The 24987-nt window shown below is 40.0% G+C and overlaps 1 protein-coding gene across 1 annotated transcript; it reads right to left on the bottom strand.

The window, feature by feature from the left end:
* Positions 1-1351: 1351 nt before the first annotated feature.
* sin3b (SIN3 transcription regulator family member B) lies at positions 1352-24837 on the bottom strand. The gene is made up of 19 exons (XM_042482673.1): positions 24360-24837; positions 22657-22763; positions 22102-22255; positions 19217-19582; positions 18647-18802; positions 18074-18202; positions 17815-17904; positions 17554-17672; positions 16470-16683; positions 16010-16126; positions 14235-14473; positions 13452-13635; positions 11175-12102; positions 8932-9101; positions 7692-7865; positions 4699-4791; positions 4491-4585; positions 2872-3070; positions 1352-2688 (listed from the first exon to the last, which is right to left on the bottom strand). Exons 1-19 carry the CDS (start codon positions 24468-24470, stop codon positions 2452-2454), a joined length of 3882 nt encoding a protein of 1293 aa, XP_042338607.1. The 5' UTR covers positions 24471-24837; the 3' UTR covers positions 1352-2451.
* Between the last annotated feature and the right edge of the window lie 150 nt (positions 24838-24987).

Raw genomic sequence — 24987 nt, 5'->3', positions numbered from 1 at the left:
ATACTATAGTATCGCAAAAAATGTCAAAATATTACATTTCCAAAGAACAGCTGAAAACCACATAAAACAACTTAAAATACCATGTTGAGACACGCCATAGTAGATAACATTTTAAAAACGTCATCACGTACATCATAAAGCAGTATGTCAACAATGACCTAAAATGCCAGTCAGCGAAAAATGTCAAAATATGACACGTCAAAAAACAGCTGAAAATCACACAAAACCAATTTATATACCCTGACAAGACACACCACAACATAGAATGCTGCAAAATCGGCCTAAACACCAACTATCATGTCAAAAAAACAACTCCAAATGCAATACTATGGTATGGCGAAAAATGTCAAAATTTGACATGTCCGAAAAACTGCTTTTTTGTTTCGATATTCTATACTATGACGTTTCAACATGGTAGGTTTGGCTCAGTGGGTAAATCAGGCAGTTAGCGTGCCTGAGGTTGCTGGCTCAAGTCTTGTGACCTTGTAAGGCTGCTGTCCAAAGCACAGAGCTAAAGGGAATGTGGAAAAATGCAACATGTCAGGAGGTTTGGCTCAGTGAGTAAATCGGGCAGTTAGTGTGCCTGAGGTTGCTGGTTCAAGTCTTATCTGGGACAGGTGAATTTTGAAGACTGCAGTTGGGTTGAGAGACAGAAAGGACAGTCAAAAGACAGGAAGTTGGGGGTAAAACAAGAAGTTAGATTAAAAGACAGAGTAAAAGGTTTGGTTAACATTAAAGAATTGTGATGTAATAACATATTTTGTCAATTAGAGAGTTTTTGCCAATTCCATTAATTTTCAGTTATGGATTTTGTACTTTGTTTTTCAAAGTTATTCTTTAAGATGTTATAATAAAGTATACTTTTTTATGCGTTTTTTTGATGACATACTACAATAAGATCTTTTTCCACGTTTTATGAAATACCAAGGTATGAGCTTTGTTTTTAAACTTGTAGCACACTATTTTTTCCACCGCTTTTATGATATTTTTCTCACATTTTTTGTCATGCTATACATTGTTTTACAGTTTTTTTTTAAAATCATCCTGACTTTTTTAAATTTACGTTATTTTTACAACATACTACACTGGCCCACTGAGAAACAATGCTTTACATAGCTGAGTGGCCTAGTGGTACAAAAAAAAAGTGGTGTTGTTGGCCCTGACAAGATTTAGGGGTTAAAAGCAGCAAATTCGACACATTTCTGCTTAAAAAAATAAATGAAAATTATATTATCAACATAATATAATATTTCTGACGATTAACTAATCAATTATTCACCTCAGCTTTAATTCAGTTTTTTTTTCCTTTTTCTTTTTTTCTTCTCTCAAACAAACAACCTGCCAGTCAACATCTAAGAAGGTCACAACTAGGTTGTTTATTTTATGATAACTGATACAGGATAAATGTTATACATTCTATTTTAACACTGATATTTTGCTTTTATTTTCAATGTCAGTATGCAAAAAAAAGACAATACAAAGTAAACATTTAGTATCATGAATATGATACATAATTTGACTGCTTCCTCCATATTAAACCAATTAATTTTAAGGACACCTTGTTGCCTTGGTGATAACTTGTTTAGCTACAACACAAAAAAGGGAAAAAATACAAAAAACAAAATGCAAAACATCAAGAGTTGGCTGACAGCAAACACTGTAAAGAACCACGTGATCTTAAGATGTATCAATCAACTCGCGTAGATGCATATATAAAAATACAGGATCCCTGTTATATATATATATATGCACATACAGTAATAATGCAATTACTAGAGTTGTAGAGCCTGTACTGGGCATACAAACAGACAAAATGAAGAGCAGGATACACATACATACACACGTTTACCTTTATCTCTCCATATAAACACGCATAAACCAACCAACCAACCAACAAACAGAAGGCTCTCTGGCTTTAGAAGCTAAAAACTACACTTGACTTAAAAAAAAAAGAAAAAGAAACAGACATTCACATTTCTGAAACAAATTTCATGATCTCATAACTTCTCACCTGATCGATCTTCTCCATGTCCATTTACTGCCATGAGAGAAGCTAGAATGATGATTCTGAGGATGATGAGCTCCATTTGTGCCATCGTGTCCGACTCGTCCCTCAATCAGGACCGAGTTCATTCTCATTGATTACTTCACTGTCTGTGTTGGTCCTTTTTCTCCACGTCATCACTCCTCTCACTGCGCACTCATTCACTGACTCACTGTCCACCGCTTTAAAGAGTCTAGAGTCTGCACTGTGGTACTTCACCCATCAGTGGAAGTGAAAGAGTGAACATGTTGTGGAGGAAGGTGGAGAAATGGGACTGCAGCTGTTCATGTCTGTGATTAGTGTATGAATGTCCTGTACGTCCATGCATTAACCTGTGTGTGTGTGTGTGTGTGTGTGTGTGTGTGTGTGTGTGTGTGTACACTGTGTGTTAAACTCTATTCACGCCTCTAGGGGGAGGCTGGCGCTTTGCTACCGCTGTAATGAACTTGGTATCTGTTCACCGCTTGCCCTTTCACCTCAGTTGACAGGCAGGTGGTCTTGCAGGGGATCATGTCCTCTGCTTCCTCGCCCATTAGCCAGTTCTGCACTGAGCGTTCAGCCAAGGCCGTAACATGATTGGCCAACCAGCCCTGGTGCCACTTGTCAAAGCGTTCGTGCTGGCTCGCTGCCACTCTGTGCTGCGACTGAGGAGTAGGAGGAAAAACTGTCAGACACCAAACAGGATTTAACAGGCAGAAAATGTACAAGCAAGGTTTGATTTTCCTGACACACATTGTCACCCAGATTTTCCACATCGCATCTCCAACTCTAAAAACCCACCAACACAGGAAACTATCGCCTGAAATTAAAAACAGACTCTAGCCTACCTTCCTGGCTTTGACCAGCGCTCCTCTGCGGTACATGTAATCCTCAGAGTTCATGACAAACACCATCTTGTGAGTGTTGAGTTTAAATCGACAGTCCAGACTCCCGGCGTTCTCCACGCCTAGCTGGCGGTGCCACTCTCTCCTGCAGCGCATTGCCTCGACCTGCCGCACCTGCCAGCGACGGAAGCGACGCAGGTTTCTGTAAGAGGAGACCAATTTAGTAAGACTTTAACATGCTGATTGGATTATGACATGTTTTGACTGAATGACATATTAATTAGACCCCATTAATTTTTACCTCCACCAAGGAAGTTGTTTTTGATTCAGTTTGTTTATCAGCAGAATTAAAGAAAAACAACTGTCCTGATTCACAAAACTTGATAGAGAGGGAGATTATACAATTTTGGAGCAGATACACAAATTATTTTTCAGTTTCATTAACATTGCAAAATATGGCAGAAGGCCTGGATGAATAAATACCATACATCTTAAAATCCAGTAGATTGTGTTAAATTTCAGAAGTGACAAAACATGGCCTTCTGTGGAAATAGGAAGAGTCCAAATCCACAGTCACTGGTACCAGGGAAGCCTACATATGTAGTTGCTAAGACTTCATACAGAAAGCAGTCGATATGGAGCACTAGGGGGAGGTGTTTCCTAGGAGAGCCGCCACAACTGTAAAACAACAACGCCTTTTCTCAAACCATGGAACCATAAACCCACACATCATAAAACAAATTCTATGTATCACACGATCCTTCCTATATCACACGATCCTCACACCCAAATGTGAATTTTCTGCAAGAAACATTCAGGAAACATTCAGGAAAAGTTAAACATATCCAATTCAAAAGTACATGATAAATACACAGCTGAGCTGATGAGGCTTTCTACAGGTACAACCACATTTTGAAATATTTCTAATAGTTTTGGAAGTATATCCAGACATGCAGTATGAAGTGGTAGCATGTGCAGATTTGCATATTATAGTAGATTGGACTATAGGCATTAAAAAAGGTCTGGGCTCTCCTAGTTACAAAAACAATATCACATGAAATTCAGATTTAAGTTTAAATAGAAATCTTACTCTTCTAGAATTTCACACTTTTAACAGGATTTTTCCAACATTTTAAACTCAGTACAACAACTTCATATATTGGCATGTTCTATACAGAAGTGTAAGGTCACTCTACCTGAGGAAGATACTCTGACCGCACTGTAAACAGAAGCTCTTCATTATTTTTTTTTTTAAGTTTCATTTCCAAGTTAATGTAGGTGAACAGTAAATACTACAAATGTTTTTTAACAGACCATGTCCTCTGTTGTGAAAACTCAAGCAGATGTTTTTTTCCAGCACAAGAGGACTCGTATAATCTACTCTCATCAATCAAACACATCAGCGTGTTTTGTCCTGCAGGTTACTTTTTGCATTGTTTGTCTGTGAGAATGTGTCAGAAATATGTGGATTTATCTTCATGGTCTTCATGGTGTTTTACTAAGTGATCACAAGCTGATCTGGCTGGATTGTTTATCCTAGATAAGTGGCTATGAGATTTGTATCTGCATAGCTAAAATGATAAGGTGAAGTCTACATCTACAAAGACGTTGAACTGTTATACCTGGGCAGAAATACAGGTTTGAAGAAGTAGCCCTCTGCTTGAGAACAAAGACTGGACTCAGTTCCTACGAACTGCTCCATGTAGCTCGACAGGCACTGAAAGAGAAGACAGCAACGACAGGAATAATAGCAAAGCATGATCCATTAAGATTAACAAATGTGTAACTATTTATTTCAAAGTGTATCGGTCTGTTTGTCAGTATTTTTACCTGTACATCTAACGGGTCGTCAGCCTGCGCCTCCTCAGTGTCCAGCAGCTCAATGGTCATCGTCACATGACCTTTGTTTTGAAGAAACATCACCTGATGGTACAACGAAACATCAGTAAGTCACCTCAAATTAACATACAACAGCTGAATAGTTTGTTGCAGGAATTAGGTTTTTTGTAGGCAGACCTGGAAGTTAGTCCTGGGAAGTTGCCCTTGTCACAGAGCCTATGGGACTTTGCGACTGGATTTTGGATTATTGCAGATTATAAACTCTGTGTTAAACAAAGGTCCATGACACTTTCATGATTTCTTCAGCAAGATAATTTTTACAAATGAAAACCACTTTTATGATTTTTGAAGCATAAATGCAATTCTCAGGAATTAAAAGTTAACGTTATAAAAGTTAACGGCTATAAAAGAATTACACAGTCACATGACTTAATGTCGCCACCATGACGAGGCTGTAAAGCCATGCTTGGCGTGATGACATTGTGTAGTCTGAATTAGCCACTTGTTTGAGACCATCTTTTTTTAAGACACATAAAAGCTTCAGAGTTTATTTACTATTTACTGACATTTAATGCTGCAGGACAAAATGTGAAAGTCTCTTAAGCTTGTGTTAACCGCAGACCTTATTTCAGGCATCTAACCAAAAACCCATTTAAAAAACACATTAACTTTTAGATGAGGGAACCGGGAGCACAAAAAAATGCCAACTCATTTCCGTGTTTTAGGACTCACTCCTGCAGGACTCTATAAAACCAGGAGATTAAAGCTGTTAAAATCTCTAAAGAAGGATTTTGGTACTAAAGAGAGTGCACGAATTATATGTAATTTAATTTAAAGTAACGGTTTATTTTGTTTAAGGACAGCTGGCTGTATATAAGCACTTCTCACGTCTATTCCCAAATAAATGGTAATATTGTAATTCAATTCTAGGCTTTAAAATGTCTAGGCTGTGATGGGAAACTTTGGCCAATCACAGATCATTTCATAAAGCATTCCTATTGGCTCTTCTACAAATGCAGATATTCGTGCATGTCCCTTCAGTTGGTGAAAGTCTGATTCAATGGCGGAATATCCTGCAAAAAAACTTGTTATTCCAGTATAGGCAACAACTGTCTATACCGCAGAGCTAGGTATGTAACGATTCACTCAACTCACAATTCACGATTCACTGGGTTCACAATACAATTTTCCCACTTTTTAAAAAAACAAAAACAAAATTAGATTAAAAAAAAAATCATGAAAAAAATCAAAGTTTACTTTTGCTTGAAGGGAAAGCAGAGAAGGCAAAGTAGTATCAAGTACAAAGTATCAAGTTGGCCATTTCCCACTCTTGAGTGGTAAGTTGGACACTCTTTGGCTCTTGTATTTTTTTGGGCAAGTGGGGTTGCAGATGCGCTATGGTTTGGTCTTGTAGTTGTTGTTAAGGAGGAACGTGTGTAGGCGGGGCTGACCGTAGCTTTGGCTCGCATGCTGCATCATGTTAGTTGTACTAGTTATGTAGTTCAACACCATATTGCAATATTTACAAACTGTTTTTGTCTTTCTGTTATCTTCTCGCCTTTATTACTTTCTGACTGGAGGAAGCTCAAATGCTGCCACACTTCCGAGTTATAACTGGAGGGTGCATCAATATTGCCTGCCGCGGAGCCTTTGCTACGTCTTATTTACATTGACTAGCTGTCTCTAGTCTCAGGCGTGTTGTGGGATGTTGAGCACATAATGATGTAGCACATCGTGCAAGGAAGAGAAAAGTAGATTACGCCCTCTGCTGTTCAAAAAGAGCATGGCGGTTCATTTGTCATCTCACCGATTTGAATCTAACATATTTTGTCTCCATTTTGAACTGCCTCGCAATGCATTATTACATCTCTTTGCAGAGTCATTCCAAAAAGGAAAGATGGACTTATCAAAAAGTCTAAGAGAGTCTGAAAGTAAAACACGAATCAATATCAGAAAAATGTTTCACATTTGGAGAGAAAATATTGCATATAGTTAAGTCTTTAATTAACCAGAGCCAAATGCTGCATACACACTATGAGCGACAATAAAGCAGCGTTACCAGCTACAGTTGCCAATGAAGTGTTGCTCAAGCAACAGATGACTGATTGTCATCTAGTTAACTAAGCTAAATAACAGCGTGATTGGTTGTCGCTTCACCACGTAATTGAAGCACTGAAGAAAGTTGAAACCAGCTCAACTTTCAACACCCATCAGCAGTGACAAGTGTCGGGCAACGGTTTGTCGCTTCATGTCACTGGCTTCCATTGAAAATGACTTGTATCCTGTTGCCGTGTCACTTGTAATATGAATGCAGCAAAATACTCACAGCTGTGACTAATTCAAGTTTATGTTTATGTAGCTAATGTTAGTTAAAGTCTCAAATCACAGTGCGTCATCTCAAAGGGCTTTACAGGCCCACAAGTTGCGGAGAAAACAGGGCGGTATTTCTCACAGATTTGCTGCTGCAGCATGAGGATCATAGTCATGATCAGGACGATTGTAATGAATGACTGGAGCTTAGTCAAGTTACTGTATGAAGCATGTACATATATCTGTGCACATCTGGTGGGAGAGGTTTAGGATAAAGAGGGAGGGAGAGAGGGAGAGAAGCTGCAGGAGGAGGGTGTTTCTTTAAACTTTGGTTTTGCCTTTTCTATAAAATTGCCTACCCCAGCTAAATACATGAGATGAATAGGCAAAGTTAGTTCTGAAATTTTAGAAAAGCAGGCAGCAGCTCTTTCTGATCAAAACACCCCATTGTGAAAATAACTATAAGAGATGTGCTTGGCTTTTCTGGGAACATGTTACTGTTGTGAGATTTTTTTTACTGTCTGCTAAAATTACTGTACAAGTATAAACAGCATATTTCCACTGCAGCCAGAATAAAGGTTGATAATAGGAAATAGTTTCTCTGCCCCAAGAAGCAGAAAAATGTCAGAGCCAAATATGTAATCCAGTTCTTCATTCTTCAGGACTGTGCTCACCTTGAAGCAGTTCTCCTCAGCCATGACCCTCTCAGCTTTCCACTGGTAGCTGGTCTCCCAGGCTGCTCTAACACACTGCGAGGACAGGTTTCCCCCCGCTGCCCCTCTCTTCCTCTCAGCCAGGTACAGATCAACCACCTGCAGACACACCTCGTCGCTCACAAGATGCTGCAGCTGCAGTCAAAGAAAAGTGGGGATAAGAATATGACACTGTTCAATGATGGAAAAATCGTAACTGTCTAATAAGAGCACTCAGAGTGTAGGAGGCGGGGAGGGGGTTCTTAGATGAATTGCGATTCTCTCTTAAAAGATTATGTCTTGATGCAGAAAAAACAATATGCAAATTAAAACCTACTTTTTGACATTATGATTGCCTATAATAATTTTGTTAAAATGGGCTGTAAGTTTCTTAAAGGTGCATTATGTAAGATCTGGACACAATTTTTGTTTAAAACATTCAAAAAATGAACTAACCCTATCAACAGAGCGTGAAGAACTTTGAACTTATGTCCAAGAAATCCATGTGTTGTATTGCATAGATACCACTGCTTAACAGCCAGACAGGGCCATCCCTTCTGTAATAATACATCCTGGCCTGAGAGGTGATAATGAGTCACTGTGGCCTCTAGTGTGCCACAGGAAAAGATGAAGGTGAGCTGGCCAGTGTTGTATCGAAGTGTGTTTCCCTGTCAGACAGTGTTTCCCCCATGTTATTGTTAATGTGTAGTGGACTGGGTGGCTGGATCTTACAAAATGCACCTTTAATGCTTAACAAACTGGACGGTGAAACAAAATACACCTAAACATGTGTATTGTGTTTGCGTTCTAGGCTTGTCTGCTGTTGTGTCAGAAATTCCATTGCAACATGCTCAGCACGTGAAAATATGTGATTTTTTTTGTTTGTCTGAAACCCTAATATAAAACCAAGAATGTAAACTGTGTACTATTTTCTGAGAAATATTACTGTTTTCAAACACTGGGCATAGCACTGGCATAAATATTCCACCATGCAATGCATTAGGACAATGTTCAAATCACTCAACAGTGGACACTGACCAAGACTGCTCTTAAATGTCAATAACACTTCCAAGCTGAGGTGAGAAAGATGGCAACTGCTATTCAAGGAGATAACGTTACAGGACAGGTAAAAAAAAAAAAAAGAAGCCTTCTGAATCAGAAACCCCATATGAAGTGGCTAGAGACTCCCAGTCCAGTCAACATGAGGGTAAACTTTTCTTACCTGTCGAATAATGTTGTGGATGACCTTGTCAATGGTGAAGCCAATGTAGGCGTGGATAGTGAACATCTCTCTCAGTGTGTCTTCATACTGTGTGGAGTCGAGGTTACCGTCCAGCAGGCTACGCACCATATCCAGGAAGGCCGGGTAGTATTCCTCTAACTCCACCTCACCTGTGGAGATATGTCACATTTGTAACAACAGCACTTTAACATTACAACGTTATGAAGTCATTTCTGCTGAGGTGAGAGTGGATCTGTTCTAACAGGAAGGCTTGGACAGGATTTAGATGCCCTCTCTTCACCTCTGACATGAATAAAATAAGAAAGTTCAAGCACAGTTTTCAACCAAAAGCAGAATTTAAAATTTTTTGTGCTCTCTGCCTTTTCTGTCAGCTGGCGTGTGCTGTTTTGTTTGTGTCCGTGCGACGTCACAGACAGGAAGGAGAACAGGTAAACAGTAGAAAGCAGCTGGAACAGAGATCTTTTACGACTTTTCAGAGGTTTCTTATCTCTAAATATCTCTTGTTTGTTCAGTCTCTCAGTTTTTCTCAGTTTTAGCATTGTTTCGGGGGATTATCGGTTCTTAGTGACGGCGCGTCATTGCGTCTCGCCAGTTAAAGAGCTGAAATTACGCGTTCACCCGGGTGTTGCGTTCCCATCAAAGCCGATCAGAGCCGGCGATAAAAACCCATGTGTACTGCAGTCATTTGACCCGGGCGTGGATGCTGCTCGTACGCATTCCCATTGCATTTAAAAGCCAGATGTTAGCGAGCGTTAGCGGTGCAAAACGTTTGAGAGTTCCAGCACAGTATAATACATTTATTTTAATGGTTCCCGACCACTGGTCGGACTAAGCAAGACATTTAATGGCAGCAACTTGTGCTCGATAATGTTGTGATGCCATTGTTCACAGTTTTATGATGTTGTATAGACCTCCCTTGAAAGGTTTTACATTAGGAAAAGCATTTGCATTATAAAATAGCCAAATCAGTTGTTGATGATGGCGCTGAATGGGATATAACAAATAAATGTTCCGAAATGGATCAGACCTCATACAGCATGCTAGAGATGAAACGGTGCAATAATCTCTTATCACAACTATAGTGACAGAAATTATCACAGTCATAAGTATTATTACATTATGGTTAAAATTTGCTTAAATTGTCCAAAAAGCACACACACGTAAATAATTTCACAAAGTTTGATGTTGAAAACCACAAATAAAAGCCCTGCTAAAGTTTATAATATAACCTCTATGATTCTGATAAATCAACGGTGTTTGTGACTGTGTGTGTAAAACTATAACAGTGCCAAAGCCTTATGTAAACATATGAAAACCATTTCAAATGCCCATTATTTAACATTGAAAATAGCCTGTTTTGTAAACACTTGCTGTGTCTCTGTTGATGAGGTCAAGGGACTGAAAGCATCACTGAGTTTGCCTGCTGTAGGGACAATGTAAACATGGGAATAACAAAACAAACCTACATTGCAAGCTGCACCACCGTATGGAAAACTGTTGCTAAGTTTAGTTGATGCTGGGACAGTACTGACTGCAAGTTTTTCAAAGCGGGGTAATCAAACATGGTTTTCATGATAATTAAATTTTTAAATGGTAATACTAATCGTATGGAATTTTACTGCAATTTATTGTAAAACTATTAATCATTTCATCCCTACAGCATATAAATGAATCCCTAAAAATGTGGCCGTGAGTGGCCTTGATACTAACCTTGCAAATCAAGACAGGAAACCAAAAACAAATTTTGTGCTCAACTGAGACACACAATATACTACACTAAGCTTATTACCAGGGGTAGCCAAATAAAATCCACTCAACAGTGTATCTGTTATTATTTTGTTTCTTTTTTTCAAAGTTAAAACTCCACTTCAAATGGCAGGAGGCCAAGGGAAAGAACAGCATCAGTCTTTCAACACATCTGGAACAAGCCTTTCTCTTTTTCATGTAGTGTGATTATGACTCAACACTGTGAAATCCTGGAATAATTTAGGTAAACATTAGAAACAGAATTAAATGCACTTTGTGACTCAGTGCTCATTACCAGTATTTAACTCATCTCCCTAATTAACTTAGCTCTTGATCATAGTTTAAGAATTTAAAACAACACAACCACCTACACTGATCTTTGTCCATTTAAACCAGATATGACTCAAACTAACTCAAATTGCTACTTTTTTCGGACCATTCTAGGATTTGCATTACCAACCAGCAGCTGGACTTACTGGGCTGTTTGAGGCGGAGCTCCATGGCGAGGTCACAGGCCTTTTCTCTCCTTCCCTCGGCCATCAGCAGCCTCTCCCTGCTCTGCTCAGCTCGGTGCTCCAACAGCTGTCGCTCCGCTTGTCGGTAAACCCGCAGCAGTCGAGAACACAGAGTCTGGTGCAGTCGCAAGAAGAAATACCAGTTGTTGTTGACGAAGAAAAGGTTGTAGACACCATCCAGCTCCTTCTGGTGCTCCGCTTCAGGGTCACGCAGGTCCATCTTCTCACCAGTTACGCCTGAACCTGTCTCCACGGGTGTAGATCCAGGGGTGGATGTGGCCGTCCCCGCAGGCTGGCTCATGCTACTGGAGGTGGTGGAGGCCTCTGTGTCTGCAGGTTGGGATGGGCTGCAGCGCCTCCGCCTGGACTCACCGTTGAGCTGCTGCTGGGGTTGGGACTGGGTCTGGGGCTGGGGCTGTGACTGGGCAGGTTGGGGGTGAGACTGACTAACTGTGGCGGCTGCTGCTGCTCCTGATGCATTATTAGAATTACCATTTCCTCCTCCTCCTCCTGCTGCTGCTGCTGCTGCTGCTGCTACTGCTGCTGCCGCCGCTGCTGCTGCTGCTGCTCCACCTCCTACTCCCCTCTCTCCTCCCTCCTCAGGCTCAACCTCCTCATCCGTCCAGTCTTCAGTATCACTGAGCTCGCCACGGCGGGAGAAGAACAGGTCAGGGACAAAGTGCTGGATGATGCGCTTGATGTGGTCCTTGTCGTCTTTGTGGATGGTGGGCTGACGTTTGACATGGTAGATGATGAGTGAGGCAGCATCTTCAAGGATCTGTTTGTCCTCGTATGTAAACACCATGTGAGGCTCACTGGCTGAGGCCGCACCAGAACCATTACGGTTCTGCTGGCCAACTCCGCCCTCTTCTGTGCTCTGCTCCTGACGCTGAGAGACACAGAGAAACAAAGAGATGATAGAAGCAAATTCAGAAAGACACACTTTACAAGTAATGAGTTTATCAATCTTAGAGAAATGAATCCCTCTTTATAAAATTTAAGAAAATATAATCAATACCCTTTCAGCTACAGTTTTCATCTAAGAGCAGAACTACACAAGAATGAAAAGAAAACAAAGAAATGACAACAATTTCAACTCAAGCTTTATTTACTTGCTTGTTGTGGACCTTGACTGCATCACACAATCATCATTAGGTGATTGCGGATGACCATAAATGGATTTATTGTTGTGAATGAATCTTGAGTTGAGATTGTTATGGCAACTGTTTCCAGAATCGAGACTAAACTGTAAAGCTTAACTGTACAAATGAAACCATAATTAAAGAAAAAATACCTATAACCTTAAATGAATGCAGAGGTTGAATATTTTTGAATATTTTTTTAAACTGAAGGAGTTACCTAAAATGTAAACTGTAACCTCTTTCACAATAAACTACAGTTAAGTTCCACATGGTTATTATTACCATTTCAAAATTTAATTATAAAAATGCAGTTATCATTAAAAACGGCAGATTACCACGTTGAAAAACTCACGGTAAATCCTGTCTAGCATCATTCAAATTCAGCAAAGGCACTTTTGAAGAGTGTTCCGTGACAGAAATTGAAGAGCAGTGCAACGTTTTAAATTTATGCTTTGGCAAAATGTTTTAGTCACCTCGATGGTAACCTTTGTTTTTTATGCTACAAGTCTATTTCTGTCAGGTTTAGTGAACCGTATTCTGCAAAGAAAGCTGTTTATATCAGCTGTATATGTGTTTGTAACTTATTATTCGTATATTAATTAGCCCCCAGTCTGTCTGTGAGAGGCAGATTCCCCTCACCCGCTACAGTGGACTGATTATAAAAACTGCTGTATCAATGAATACAAACACTGTTGATTTCTTCCTGTGGAGCTGACATGAAAACTATTTTTGTTCAGTAAATATCTGCCATCAGTCAGAATGGTGAAGGCAATGTGAACAGCCGCTGTCGTCTCAGCTTCGCAGGAGCTGCTGCTGACAGACGGCTGCTTCTGTGGACAGATACACTGACTGCAGGTCGAAGTCTGTGTGGACTGAAAACCATCACATTGTGTGACAAAATATGATGTTGCACGGTACATGACAAAACTCTCCTGGTGCGCAACACGAGTACAAAGAGTCGCGTGACACTTTTTTCTGTTGAAAACATGTCATTTCAAAAAGGTACACATAAATGTTAGTTGACACATTTGCACCTGATTATCTTTTATATCTCTTATGAGAGCTCTAGTGTGGCTGACAGAAATAAAGCTTTTACCTCGTCATAAACACTCTCAATCTCGTTGAGAAGACTCTTTGAACGCAGGGCCTTCATATCATTCTGTTTGAAGTTGACCCCTTGGTGATCGAGGGACTTCAGGTAAGCTTTCTCATACTGCTCCCTCCAAATCTTATTGAAACCCTGCTGGGCCTCTCTCCACTCCTCCTCCTTGGCTTTCAACCTGCAGAGGAAGACAAACCTTTAATGTACACAATTTACAAAATACATCTATGTATATAAATATGCTATGTTACTGAAATTGCTTGTGCACAGCAGTGTAGCTGTTAGGGTTTAAGTAGCTGTGGGAGGGAACATAGAACTTTTCAGAATGCATTCTTTATGTGAAAGACTGCCACATGTTAAAAGCACATTTCCATGTGCCTGCGTACAAAATACTGAATACACAGACACTTTTTTAAAACGTCTGGTGCTGGTATCATTCACCTTTGTTGGCAGGACGCACAAAGATCACTGCTTGCCTGTTGATACAAGGATCTTACTCATACTCTGAGCAAATCAACATTTCTATCATTCTGTCACTTAGTTAAACCTCCCTGCTGGCAATGGAAATTAAATGTGCTGTCTAAATGCAAGCAACGATCTCCTTTCCACATTCACAATGTTGATACACAAGAAAATTAGAACATTCTATCAATATGTGCGGTCAACGTTAACAGTAATACATGCAAATCAAGATCGTAAACACAAGGACACAGCCACTGAATTTCTTCCATTAAACATTTTACAAGTGAAGAAATGTGAAAAAAAGACAGCCCTGACCTCTTGAGCACCACAGGCACAGCGGTAGCAGGACTCCTCTTCAGTCCCTCGATGATCTCAGGGGCTTTGTCGCCATAGATGCGATACACGGCACGACGCTGGATGACCTCAGAGGTGCCGCCAAGGCAGTCGTCTAATCTGAACCGGTCCTGGTCCTCTGGGGAAAGGCGGGAGAGCTTCTTCTGGACGCTCTCTAGGACCCTGATGGTGGCCAGATTTGTCTCCAGAACCACATCCAACTTTAAGTGTAGAGTTACAGACAAAGAGCTTTGAGAAGGCAGCCACCAACTACTGGTTATTCAGTTCAATTTAACTTTATCACAGACACAAAGGTCTATATCTGTATATAAACAAAATAAACACAAGGACAGCAACACAGAGTGATCACAGAAGTTCACAAATCCACAGTGATTAAACATACAGAAATTTACTCCAGTGTTTCCATAAACAATATAATTTTGTTAATTTGTGTGGGCTCAGTAAATGCCAATATAATCAGCACATAAATTTGTACCTAAAATTCCTTAACACAGCATGAAGGGCAGGAACATTACTAGTCACAAACATGTGACTTGCACTTGTCTATCTTGGGAGCTTGAGCAAGATTCTGAATGTATCATTAAGAAGTATTTTACTGCTGGAAAGAACGATGCAAGTACTTTCGAAATTGGTGTTTTAAGACCAGAGAAAACATGCTGCTTGCTTTTATTCGAGAAGCAGAAAACCTACAACTACCAGAATGTACAGCACACCATCAGACGAATAAATGCTCCCGCTGATGGGTGATGTAATGTGAACTCGTCCATTTGACACAGTGGTAGCTGACTGGTAACAATGTCATATTACAGTTAAACGGTAAGCTAAGACATGTTCAGAAAATATAAAAATATGCAACACAGTAAAAACAATCTTTGATTCAGATTATATTTGATCAGAGCTGATTGGTTTTACTGTTTGATCTCAGTTTTTTCAGCCTCTGTTTTCACTTTGCTGTGAACAGTATGGTGCCCACTTCCTGTTCACAAACTCTTTTTATTACAGATAAACAGTGCACTAAAATACGTTTCGAAAACATTTTAGGCAAAAAAATAGAGGCAGAGTCTCACCAGGAGGGCAGCAGGGAAATCTAGGCACTGGTTAGATGGACAGAAGTTTACCACAGTTCATTTACACAATCCATCCAAACTGTTTTGATTCAAAGCTGGTTGAAAATAGGTAAAGTATTCCTTTAAATGCCACTTGAAGCCTTTTCATTTTTGCTCTCCTCTAACTGCACCACAACTGTGCTGTAGTGAAGTACAGTCCGCTCTAGAAAGGGCTGTTTTAACAAAATTTATACACATATAAAACTTACATGCCAACATATTGGCTTGTGCACAGAGTTTACAACACTGGCGGTGCATATCATCATCATCATCATCATCATCATCATCATCATCATTACATAGATCATCCCAGATGATGTGACCCAAATATTTTATTTTGTTCACCACATTTAGCACTCAGTCTGCCAAAAGCAATGAAGGACGTTTTTGCTTCTGATCCTCCTTGGTTTTAGCGATCATGATAACACTCTTTCAAGAGTCAAATTTAATTTGTACTGCACACAATTTATGTAGACTCTGAGCAGTCAGAGCACTATCAGGAGACAAGACGTACTTTATGTGTTAATGCTTATTACACAAGAGATAAAAACATACATTGTGCAAGTTGTTTATACAAACCTCCCTGCGCTACAAGAAGTGTAAACAGAATCCTTCATAGGTTGTACGTACCTCAAATCTTTCATCCTCGCAGCGATGCAGCTGCTCCTCATAAGGAGTCTTCTTCGAACTGACGAAGGTGGAGTCCTCTGACCAAGAGGGAAATGACACCCAGGTGTCGTTCAACACCTACACACATACAGACACAAAATCATCAATGGGAAACCGTTTCTATAGGAATATAGTTCACATTGACATACTCAGTATTTCTATCATGTGCCACATTTACGCATGAAAACAGCATAAGGTAGAAAAGAAGACGACTGCTATAATGTAAACATGGATGTAAACAATGCAAATGTTAAATGAGGTTGGAAATCCATTAAACAGCCTTCCAGGATACACACAATGCATCTTGGCAAGTAATTTTCACCAAAACAAAAACTTTTTTTTACAAGAAAACTCAGCATGGCACCTTTAAGCAATGCACTAATCTACTGACAGCTCTGTAGGAAAAGTAAAGTGGGTGTACCTCCTTGCATAGGGCAGTGCGCCCGCTGCATTTAGGTTGCTGGTAGGTCTTGGGCAGTGCTCTGTAGCTGGACCCCAGGCGCTTGCAGGAGGCATAATCCACCTCCCTGCCCCCTCCCCCCTCCATGTAGCGATCCGACAGCCCTGACACAGCATGAGAGAGCTCTTTGTCCCCCAGAAATGACTTGAACTGTGTGTACAGTTCGGGAAACTTCCTGGAAGGAGATGGATGAAAGTATGAGTGACAGATGAATCCAGAGAAGAACAGCTGAGTGCTCCATCAGTGTAATCCTACCACTGATAAAAGATAATGGGAATAAAAATCTGAATTATGTCATGTTAGTTTACTTCTTTTGGTAGTTTGGTCCAAAATTCTAAGATCTCATCAGTAACTTAAGAACCATATAGAGCATTCCCACATATTTCTAAACTTTTCCATAGCTTTTCAAGGACCCATAGTAAAACAGGTTTTTCTTGCCCCACCGGCATTTCAAATGTATCAAATTCAAACTCTATTAAAACATAATTTCAGCTAGCTGGCATAGATAGGAGAAGACAGAGCAGGGGCTGAAAATGAAGACACGCACATAAGTGATGGTAAACGAAACGCCACACATCAACGCATATCAGAGCTCTGTTATATCAACAGCCTCAGAAAATAAATTTGCTGTTATGTTACATCACTTGGAAGGTTATTTGCAGAAGATTACAGTGCCAGTTTTATTAGACCCAACAAAATTCCATGACTTTTCTAAAACTTTTTATATTTTTTCACTAATTTCATGACTTTTCCCATACCTGGAGAATGTGATTGGAAAACTCAATGACTTTTCCAGGTTTTTCATGACCATGGGAACCCTGCATGTACCTTTAAACATTCTTTAATGGTCCTAAAAGCTTTATATAAGCCAACATTTTTAACAGTGGTTGCCTTCCTGCAGTAACACCAGTATGCCTCCTCTACAACACCAGACATTAGCATCTACACTTTTTGCTGGCTCCCTGCAGCTAGTGTATCCATTTTTCTGATTGCATCCAGCTATTTCAAACATTTATGCAGCTCAACCATCTTTCCATCCACTCACCCCAGGAAAGGAGTGACGAGCTGTAGCAGCTCCGCTCCCGAAACTACTTCCTGGTTAAACAAGGCGATGCAGCGCAGGAAGTTCTCATATACCTCCTGGCTTTTAAACAGGCGACGAACCTGAATAATAAGTGTGTTGACAGGGAAGTCAGACCAGTTAATAAAAAGACATTAAAAAAAACTGTAGCAGTGGGTCAAAAGAACATTATGAACTGAGGAAGAAGGAAAGCCAATACCACTGCCATGGAAACTGATGCCTCACCTTATCAAAGAAGGAGAATTCTCTTAAGACTCCATGTTTGCCAACCGAAGCAAAGGACTGATCTTTGGTACAGGAATACTTCATTTTTTTCTAAATAAAAAAAGAAATGAAAGCTTTATGACTGTTACATTGATTAGTTATCCCAGTTATTCTACTTGAAGCTTTGAGCTGTTGCTTTAGGAACGATACAAAGGGTAAAACAAGGACATGTGTACATTGGTGCATTGCCTGAGGCCATTATTCTAAATTGAGAGTTTACCTTGAGCAGTGGGGACATGTGCTGCAGTAGGATGGGCCTGGGCCTCTTTTTGTTCTGTTTGGTTATTGAGTCGTCTTCCTCCGGCCTTTTGAGCTGCTCTTTCCCTCCCGTCAGTGAGCTCCCTGTGAACTACAGGGCACAAGGCACACAATTTTCTTTTAAAAAAGTGTCAGAAAATAGTGAAAATGCCCAATCACAATTATTGACAACTTCCCAGAGCCCCAGTTGACATATTAAAATTTCATGTTTTGTGGCAAGGGTCCTGGGAAAAACACAGCATTCACATTAGTGAAGAAAATAACTTAAAGTTAATAAATTAATTAACAAAAAACTTGTCAATAAATGTTCTGTTGATCAAATAATCTTTAACATCGTTTCAGCTTTACTTTGGACTTGCATTTTCAATTTGAAGAATGTTGAGTAAAAAGCACTGATTTGCAGCATACTGGCTACCAAGAATATATGAAAATGATGATAAACGGAGAAATGCCACAGATGCGCAACAACCTTTTTCCTTTTTTTATGCAGTTTGAACTTGCAACATTATTTATCTTCGTCTGCTGCTTTACTAACCAATGATCTCTTAGCATCAGGCAAGAACTGTCCAAACTCCGCCAGCAGATCTTCCTGCCCCTTAAAAAGACTGGCAACTTTAGAAAAGACCTCATCTTCAGTCATTCCACTGCTTCCCCGGCTGCCTCGACTCTCCTTCACCTCCAGCTGCTCCTTCTGAGGGGTGATACATGGAAAATTGTGACCAGAGGTGAGGAACCAAACTTAATTTAAAAAAGATAACATTTTTGGGCCTGGCTGCACATGGTAGTCATAGTCCTGGTATAGGAGACACACTCAAAGGAACTGACTGCTGTAACAATTTGATGCTGGACAAGAAAAACTTCAGCTATGAACTTCATTAACTTGTTCACATCTTTCTTAAAATACCATAAAGCCGGTTAGAAAAGATGCAGCTCCTCAATAGAATAATAGAGCTGATTGCTAAAAACCTTTACGAACAGTACAATCTTTAAGGTGGAACAAGAAGAATGCAAGAAACACTATAACTCAGCTACTGAAGAAAACAAACATTGTTTATATTATGTCACCTAAAGCAACTTAAATCACCACATTTGATCTCTACAGTACCTGATATGTGTGAAGAATCTCTAGGAAGGCTCTGTAGATCTCTGGGTGATCCAAGAAACGGTTTTTAATCTTGTTTACATAGCTGATGGCACTGTCAAACTCTACGGGGCTTGTCTCTGAGGCAGGCGGGGATACAGACGAGGTGGTCGCTTGATTCTGGCCCTCTCTGCTCGTCAGGGGAAGAGAAAGCCTGCTGGGAGGCTCTGGAGGTCCTGCTGGGGTAGAGGAGGAGAGGGACTCTGACGGGGCCACCTTGACTTCACTGGTCTGGGCAGGTCCAGCTTCAATGTTGGCAGCAGAGGCACTACCTGAGGTTGCGGTCACTGCAGAGGTGGTGACACTCTTCCCCTGCTGGCCTGGGGATACCTGGACAGATGAAGAGGGAAAAGGCTTAGCTGCTTGGGTTACTGAAGTTGTTTACTTCATGTAAGATTTGGGAAATAATATCTGTCAGCCAAGATGGTGGTTCAGCAGTATTGATGCTGTGCAGTTTTGAAACAGAAAAAACTTTTAAAAGCTTTTTTTTTTTTACTTGTCTCTGTAATAATATCACTTTCTTAGTTACTCGTTCACTACTCTCTATATAACACCCTTTTCTAATCCAAATAAACAAAAATGCCCCTTTTTTTAAACCAGAAAAAATGCATTATAAATAGGCAATAGACTGCTTTCCTATTGACAGTAGACTAGAGCAGCTATCCAGACAATAGACAAATATACCTTTTCTGTTTGCTTGTTTTTTGTGTGTCTCGTTCAACACCACAAACAGGCTGGAAAACAGGTTGGTAAACAGTAAAAAGCAGTATGGAGGCCAATAAAAATGTTCATCATCTTTATATCTCTTAGTTATTAAGTTTCTCGCCCAAACTCAGTGCTGATTTTTTTTTATGTCGTTTGAGCACTTCTTGGACGGAGGTGGAAAGTATTTTGTGATAGCCTTTCACTGCATTGTGCCAGTACAGAGGCTAAAACCAGCACGTCCATCCTGATGATGTACTTCCATCCCTGCCGATCGGAGCTGAACAGAGCTGGAACCGATAAATACCCTGGTATTTTGTGCAATGGGCAAGGGGCTTAATTGACTCTACAGTGAGCAGTAAATTGCACTGACTACATTTTTTGAGGAGACACAGGATGGAAATGAAGAAAAACTACAACTCTCAGTGACCACTTTTATAAATGTTGCAGCAACAAAATGTGGTACAATGCATTATGGGATTGTTAGCAGAAAGTATTGTACATGAGCACATGGGACAAGTTTTCCTAGTAGGCTTTCTCCCAGTAATCTAGTCATTTTACCCAAAACCACAACTTTTTTCCTAATCTTAACCAAGATGATTCTGAACTGGTAGAGAGCTCTGTAGCAACTTCTCCTAACTGCTGTTCATGTCATGGACACTACTTTTTCTACTGAATTATAAGACTTTATTAAGGCACTTTATAGCGCATACATTTGACTCTCAGACTTTAGAAAATGTAATAAAATGGCCAACAGTAAACACAGTGTACTATGTAGTAAATAAAGAGGGAGATAGTAGGTGTTTATCTTGAATCTACAATTAAGAAGCTTCAAGTTATGCGTAACGTTTCTCAGTTTTTAAAATTATGCATCTTTTGTGTCTACTTTACTTAAATAATATCATGTTTATAGAGTGAAATGTATACATTCAAAATCACATGTATGATGACTGCGCTAAGATGTTAAGAGAAAAATCAATACAGGAGTTACCACTTTTTCTGCATAAAAAAACTGGTCTGAACCATGTTCAGAGACGTATTCTGTTATCTGCACAGCTGTCAATAATGGCTTCAATGCAAATCTCTAGTAACATTCTGCAAGTGTGTGTGACACACAGCACTGCTGCTCCTCAGGTTGCCCAAACAAATTCCTTAGTCAAGACATCCAAATACAAAAAATCTCTTACTGAAGACTGGCCTTTGGTTCTTTACATTAAAACCAAGATTCTTTCCCTCAGTCAGGAATGCTTTTTAGGCAGCAAAGGAATATTAAAATCTCTCATTTAGTGTGGCATGTTGGTCTGCCTCAGAGTGACTGCAGAGCGGTCTTTTCTGTGACTCTTTTTTCATCATCAAAAGCACCTTAAAGTCCTCTGCACTAACTGCATGTGAAAGTGATGAACCTGAAACTGGTCTCTGCATTCTTTATGATTTTTTTTCTGTTAGCAAAACTGAAAATACAAAAACTATTTTATCATACCAAATGTGTACTGAATTGAAACTAAAAACCTCATTAGTTTTTAGCCAGTGCACCATGACAAACTTCTTCTGCATCTTTTATATACCAAATTGCACACAATGTAACTATATATCTACCAAACTCTCTACGGGATACGTGATAGATACCCACCGCAATGCATTTTTTATATACATTACATGTGCTCTGCGAGTTCATTAGTTACACCTCACCAAAACAAAGGCAGTCTAATACAACAGTTATGTAAGTTATGATGTTCATTTTTTATTAGAACTGTTTTAAACTGGCCCGTCTTGGCCCTCCTGCCTGGAGTTTGCATGTTCACCATGTAAAGGATTAGTAGTTACCGATAATGGATGTTTTAAATGTGTTGATTCATGTTTATGAGAAATAAACTGGCAAATGAGTGTATGTGTACAATTCAGCATAGCATATTACGGATCTTTCAAAACATACAGATCTTGACTACAATTTAAAATTAGTGCAGCAAATTGAAATTCAGTGCACAAGTAGCAGACCTGTTTCCTCTTAAGAATTTAAAACTTCAACATAACGTACCTTTCAGCACACTGAGTTTGTAAAGATGCACCTGCTTAAAGTTTCATACTTTTGAAGATAAATAAAGCACTAGTTTTACGACTGTATCATGTTCAGTTGTAGAGCATCTCACCTGTGTGGAGAATGGAGATTGGAGGAAGGCCACTCCATTTTTGGGGACTTCTATCCGATACCCCGGTGGTAAGAAGGCATTGAAGCCCAAGACTAGATCTGGGTGTCCATGGAAGAGCTGCGACACACGGTTTATCACCCCTGGTGTGTCGATGCTATTCAAGAGAATGAGTAGTACGAGACATATTAGTGGTGTGGTCGAGAGAGGCAAGAAAGAGTAGCCTGTTCTCTCATATGCTGCATGATGACAACCAACTGCTTATCAAAAAACAATGGTACAGCTTAATTTAAAAACAAATATAGCAATTTTAGTCACCCTACAGTGAAATTGCAAGAGTATATAAACTGCTGGATAATCAGTGTGGGGTGCTATTTGCAATTTCTTACTGATAAATGCCTTCAAATGTGTGGTTCATCCCTCGGTACTTCAATTTTGCAACGTAATCAAAGTCTACGCATAAGCACTATTCCAAATCTCAAGAGACTGTATAAAGGAATACAGTCATTAAAATGCATCACTAAAACTAACTTACTAAGTAACTTCTTGCATAAATACCTCTGTGACTTGAATTCTTTCATGATGTCGAGAAATTTGTTGTATATGCCAGGATCGTTTGCAAAACGAATTTTGACTTGGTCCAGATATGACAAGGCATCTTCAACCTAAACAGAGAGAAAAAAAATATTTAATGCAACATAAAATACAAACAGTCTTATCTGGACATGTGGAGAATTGTTATAACAAACATCCTGTTTGTGCTGTTGATGAGGAAGGATCTTACAGAGATGTCAATCTAGCTCTTGAACATGTATGCACCAATGGCTTTTTTTATTTCAAAGTAGGTAAAGGTGCTATATAAATACTGTGAAAGTATCAAAACGCTCAATCCACAGAGAATTGCACAAAGTCCATATTCAGAGAGTGTGCCTTTAAACAAGCCATTGGGACTTCCCCGAAGTTGTGATTTCACAACTACACTTTGTTAAGGTAAAAAGTGCTGCTACAGTGCCATTAAAGTGATTTTCCTGATACAATGATGGTGCAAAGACGCAGAGAGAGCGCAGTTGTTGAAGACCCCAAAACACTGACCAATCAGAGCAGAATGGGCTTTTTCAGGAGGGAGTCTTAAAGAGACAGGTGTTAAAACAGAGTGTTTCAGACAGAAGGTGAATACAGGTATATCAAGCCAACCAGTATGAGAAAAATAAAGTATTTTTTTCACATTAAAGCATGAGAACATGTTCTAGTAGAGACCTAAAATACAAATATGAACCAGAAAATAAGAATTGTATGGGACCTTTAATAGGTTTTGATAAATAATACTATTAAATTTATTGGGTGCCACTGAAATCTTCATTCTACAAATGTACATTTTTTCACATGAAGTTAGGTCATGTTTGCTTTCCCAACTGTCTGCTAAACTGCTATATCAACAAATGCACTATTTAGCAATACAATCTGTACAAGTAACCGCTAAATAAATAAATAAATAAATAGCCGAATACAAGAACCACCGAGCAGCTTTTGTTCACTGGACCTCTGCTCTCTTTATTCATAACACCCAAGCTATGTGAGGTTACGATGAAAAATATGTGCTCACACAAAGCGTTGTCACAAACAGTCCACATCTAGAGGGTTGTTTAAGCTAACGTTAGCCAACAGCCAGTCAACTGACGATAATAACTCCACGAACACTTACAACACCTACCCACATACAAATTTATACAATACGTTTAGTCACAGCTGGTCCCTCGCCAACAGTATCGTGTTGGCACAAACAGCATGATAATAATCAACAACTGCGATAACAAAGAAACGTATAATGAAGCTGCTAATCAACTGAAATAGCCGATCTTGGCTAGCCTGGCTGACGTCCTCCACTTTGTTCAGGGTGGCTGAAAAAACGAACAAGGAGGAACTTCCCACAACCGAGGTTTGAGTTAACGTTTGCTCACAGTGGCTGTTATTGACATCGTAAATAAGAAACTACCGCTAACTGTGCCACTCGACTGTCACTCAGACATTCATTAATGAAATACAGCTTCCACGTCTAACCTTAAATGTCAATGTTCGGCTGTTTAGCAATGAATTACTTTTAATAGGCCAGCGAGCTAACTAACGTTAGCCAGCCGTTCCTTTCACTACTCTCGACGTTAGAGGAGACAGAGAAAAGCCTCAAATCCAATGCAATGATCCGACGAACAAAATGGTTCTGACTCTGAGGGACTTTTCCCTTGTCGTGTCCGTTGTCTTCTTACCTTCAGCTTCTGGAAGTGCTGCTGCTGCACTTGCTTTTGTGTTATAACGTAAGGCTTGTCTTGAATTTGGTTTATTTGCTTCGCGGTGCTGTGCGCCTGAATCTTCGCCATTATCCCGGCGACGGGAGGCTTGTGAGCCACTACCACAACTTGAGAGGGAAGCTTCGGTGTTACCTCCAGTTGTTGGCTAGCCGACAAACCTTCCTCTCGGTCGGGAAGCCAGCCTGCCAGCGAGCAACCCTACTTTGCCTAGCTGGACAGTCTCGGCACAGCGCAAAAGGACGGAAAACCCAGCAGAGTGGAGGGTGATGACAGACAAGCTGCTACTAGCTGCGACTTTGATCAAACATCACCACCGAACTAAACAAGCTGAGGCAAGAAGCGTCGGAAAATAAGCAAAGGGACAATGGTTGCCGTTTATCGTATTTAAAATAACTATCGCCTGTCTCTTTAAATTCGGCGGCAGCGGTCTGTCTTGGCGTCCGGAAGCCAGAGTAGGAGTGAAAAATTGAAAAAAAGAGGAGTGAAAAATTGAACTGCGCAGCCGCAACGATGGGAGGAGCTGAGTTCACAAGAATCAGATTGCTCCACTCCCCCTTCACTGCTACAAAGGAACAATGTTACTCCA

The sequence above is a fragment of the Plectropomus leopardus genome, chromosome 3 (genome assembly GCF_008729295.1).
Source record: "Plectropomus leopardus isolate mb chromosome 3, YSFRI_Pleo_2.0, whole genome shotgun sequence".
In the NCBI taxonomy this organism is placed as follows: Eukaryota; Metazoa; Chordata; class Actinopteri; order Perciformes; family Serranidae; genus Plectropomus; species Plectropomus leopardus.
This window is presented reverse-complemented; position numbering and strand designations above follow the sequence as displayed.

Coding starts and splice junctions, on each gene's coding strand:
- sin3b (XM_042482673.1), bottom strand. CDS start 24,470: ATGGCGAAGATTCAGGCGCACAGCACCGCGAAGCAAATAAACCAAATT. Junction 22,256..22,656: donor AAAGAATTCAAGTCACAGAG/GTATTTATGCAA, acceptor TCTCTTGAATAG/CATCGACACACCAGGGGTGA. Junction 3,071..4,490: donor AAACCTGTATTTCTGCCCAG/GTATAACAGTTC, acceptor CTCCTCTTACAG/AAACCTGCGTCGCTTCCGTC.